Genomic DNA, 3,765 nt, shown 5'->3' on the forward strand with positions numbered 1-3,765 from the left:
TAAGGGTCAGGTCAGGTTTAGGTTAGGTTAAGTAAGGGTCAGGTCAGGTTTAGGTTAGGTTAAGTAAGGGTCAGGTCAGGTTTAGGTTAGGTTAAGTAAGGGTCAGGTCAGGTCAGGATCACTTTAACCCTTAAAGACCTGATGAAAGGTGACTGAGGAGCTGCTCTTACCGACTCACACTCCCTGAGTTTCTTCTGGGCGCTGTCGAAGTCGAAGTGGACGTAGAGACACTCCACGAACTCTGTGATGGGGTCTTTGTAGGTGTAGGACTCCTGCAGCAGCAACAACACAACTCATGAGTCACAAACACACAAAGTGATGCAACAAACGTGAGCAGCGCCCCTCCACCTGCTGGATGACTTTAACCAGGTCCTTCAGAACCTGCCGGCGCTTCCTGACGTCCTTGTTGGTGATGACGGCGGTGGTGAGGTAGCGCAGGATGTGAGGACACATGGTCTGGATGGCGTTCAGGTACCTGAGGTGTGACAGCAGGTTAGAGGAGTGCAGGTGTGTTACCTGAGCTGAGGTGCAGCACAGACTCACTGAGGCTGGTACAGGAACAGGTCGATGATGTTGTCCCGGCCTTTAGGGTGGTTGAAGAACACGAAGAGGGACCAGTGGATGAGCCAGGTCCTCTGCTGGAGAGACTGGAGGGGAGAGCTGACCGACTGCAGACGCACAAACACACACATCAACACAAACATCTTTTCACACAGTTTAACTTGTTTTAAAGTGACGTGCATATTATTCAAACACAAAMAGTCAATTAAGAAAGTTGGAATAACACACACGATTTAACCCATTTTGTCTCATAACTGCATATTTTCTTTTGAACTTGGCTCAGCTAAAGTGAAACAGGAAGTGACATCACAGGGGAACTCTTTAACAAATAAAACTGTTTTTTGTTTAATGAAACAATATTATTTAAACTCTTCTTCATCTCTCTGATAAGACTCAAATTAATCTACAGAAACATCAGATTCTTCTCTACAGTCTGTGTTAGCTGTTAGCACTGCTCTGTTCACATGTAAACATTCCCCTGTGACATCACTTCCTGTTACTTCACATTCAAATATCTCAACAACTGTTCATCTCAGCAACATGAAATTTATTTTGCAATATTTTATAAATGTCCTCTTTCTAATAAAGCCTTCATATGTTACTAAAACTTGTCATCACAGACACTTTAAAGCTTCCAGTCAGATCCTCACGTTGTTATCGATGGTCTCCCTCAGACGGGTCAGGTCCTCCATGGCTGCCTCCCAGTTCTGCATCAGGATCTCTGAGGCCAGTTTCCCCCACAGAGAGCTCAGGGCGTTCCGGTCCGTGGAGGGAACCTGACAAACACACACACAGACACACACACGTCACGCTCAGAACCAGACCAGGACCAGTTCACAGGCGGACTGTCTTACCAGGACACGGAAGAAGTAGAGGTACTCTGCGGCCCCGGAGTAGTTCCCACACTCATACTGGAACTTAGCGTACCTGTAGAGCGTGTCCAGGTACTCCTGACGGAACTACGAGAAAAACATTAACTTTGAGTCAATTTGATTAAAAAAATTAGAGAAATTATATTTCCTGTGAAAACTTCAGCTGAAAATATTTAGTATAAAGTGTTAATGTGAGCTCACTTTGAAAAGCTAAAAGAAAAAAACTAACTTTGTAGAAAAACAGTAAAAAGTAGCACAAATCTGGTTGAAAACAGCTAAAAACTAAGAGCTAAAATAGCTGAATATAGCTGAAAACATCTGYAAGAAGCCTAAATAACACTAGGTAGCAGAAAAAAATCATAAAAAGTAGAGAAAAGCAGAATAGAATAGAAACAGCCTTTATTGTCCCACGCAGAGAAATTCAGATGTAGCAGCAGCAGCAGCACGTACAGGAAAAATTATACAATTAGCAGCAAGAATAATAGCAGAAAGAAGCATTTCTATAGCTACAATTAGCATAAAATAAGCTAAAGGTAGCAGCCACAATTTGAAATTAGCACCAAGTTAAAAAAATATCTAAAACAGATAAAGCTGAAAAAAATTAGAAAATTACATAAAAGTGATCATTTGTAGTAAAGTAACTAAAAGAGCTGAAATATTTTTTTAATTGTTATTTTTTAGCCAGGCTAAAAAAACAGCTGAAATTTTCAGTAAAACAGCTAAAAATTAGCTGGTAATTATTAAATTAGCATAAAGAAGCATAAAGAGCACAAGTTTTCTGAACTCAGTCGAAAAAATTTGTAACAGCTACAAAAAAATGCATTTAGCTTAGAAAAGCTAACTTTAGCTAACAGCAGCTAAACATTAGCTAAAATTTCAGTAAGTAGCTGAATATAGCAGAAATCATCTGTAAGAAGCCCAAACAGCACAAAGTGGCAGAAAAAAAGCACAAAAACGAGACAAAAGCTGAATTTTAAYGAGACAAAAAACTAAAATTAGTTTAAAGAAGTAGCTAAAATTAGCAGAAGAAAGTGAAAAAGAGTAGAAGCAGAACTAACTGTGTAAGGTGCTGCACAGATTTAGAAACACCAGTCAGATTACAGGGATTAAAAACTTACATTGTGTTTATCTGACAGGTAGTCAAACAGCATCCTCCCGTCTCTGCAGAAACAGCTCCAGGTTATTTAACGTATCGTTACAGTAAAGAAGGATTTTATTATTTTATTTTTCTGCCACCTGGTGGACTGCATCTGCCGGGTGGTCTCTGGGTCCTCGAACATTTTCACGATGGGTTCAGTTTCTGACTGGAGCTGCTTGAGCTGAGCCACCACGGTGCTCCTCTTCTCCCTCAGAGCTGAAACATAAACACACGACAGCTTTGGTCACCTGTGTTTACCCGCATGTAAACATTATCCTGCAGTTTAACATCTGTCTGAGGCTTTAAAGGTCCTCCTGTTGGATATGCAGCTGCAGACAGCTGGGTCTCCTCAGACCAACGGGATCTGAAGGGTCCAGGTGGGTTTCTTACAGTGTGGGATCTCTTTATCCGGGTACAGGTTCTTGTAGACGTCCATGGCGAAGTCCACCATGTTGGTGTCGCTGAGGAGGTCCAGCTTCCCCTGCAGGAGCTCCTTCTCATTGTAGATCTGCCACAACAAGCATGGTTACTGCTTATCATCTGAGAAAATATTAATTAATATAATGTGCTGAATGACTGTTTGATTTTACAGCTTTAATAACAGAGTTTAGGATTATTTTATTATTTAATAATGACCATAATCCCTAAAACACGAGCTGGAAATCATGACAGACCCGCTCCGTGTTTCAGATCTAAACCTGCATTTACTTCATGAACTGAATAAAACATTTATAATATCTGTTTCATGTGACTTTAAACTCTTACAGAATCACTAAAAACATATAAAAGCGTGACTTTAAAACATCAAACATCTTTATGTTTAAGAAAAACCAAAGCTAAATCAGCATCGTGCTGATTAGCGGCTAAYGCTAGCCTTTAGCCGTTAGCATGTGTGACTCGTCGCTGAACTCGTGTTTAAATCAGGAAAAGTCCCGCTGAAAACGAGCTTCAGGATCATTTCAGAGTTAAAACATAAACTCATGTTTTCACCTCTTTAACGGACAGAAACTCCAGCAGAGGAAAAACCAGGTGCCGGTCCAGAAAATGAGCTATTCTTGTGGTCAGGTCGTAGTCCGCCATGTTGGCCCCCGGCTTCAAAAGGAAGCCAACAAAACAGAGCGGAAACTGAAGAAACTGGAAATGACGTCACGGTGAGGTTAACAAAATAAAATAATAAAACTGACAACTTAATGC

At 40.9% G+C, this 3,765-nt stretch overlaps 1 protein-coding gene across 1 annotated transcript in view; it reads right to left on the reverse strand.

The window, feature by feature from the left end:
* Positions 1–3,679, reverse strand: part of eif3eb (eukaryotic translation initiation factor 3, subunit E, b) — a gene marked incomplete in the record, with an annotated part of 6,882 nt that extends 3,203 nt beyond the window's left edge. The window contains 9 exon segments of the mRNA XM_014024817.1: positions 171–272; positions 349–475; positions 544–668; positions 1,212–1,337; positions 1,416–1,520; positions 2,552–2,594; positions 2,670–2,787; positions 2,962–3,079; positions 3,562–3,679. Of these exon segments, the coding sequence (XP_013880271.1) occupies positions 171–272; positions 349–475; positions 544–668; positions 1,212–1,337; positions 1,416–1,520; positions 2,552–2,594; positions 2,670–2,787; positions 2,962–3,079; positions 3,562–3,651 (954 nt within the window).
* Between the last annotated feature and the right edge of the window lie 86 nt (positions 3,680–3,765).

This window comes from Austrofundulus limnaeus, unplaced genomic scaffold, assembly GCF_001266775.1.
Source record: "Austrofundulus limnaeus strain Quisiro unplaced genomic scaffold, Austrofundulus_limnaeus-1.0 Scaffold440, whole genome shotgun sequence".
NCBI classification, from domain to species: Eukaryota; Metazoa; Chordata; class Actinopteri; order Cyprinodontiformes; family Rivulidae; genus Austrofundulus; species Austrofundulus limnaeus.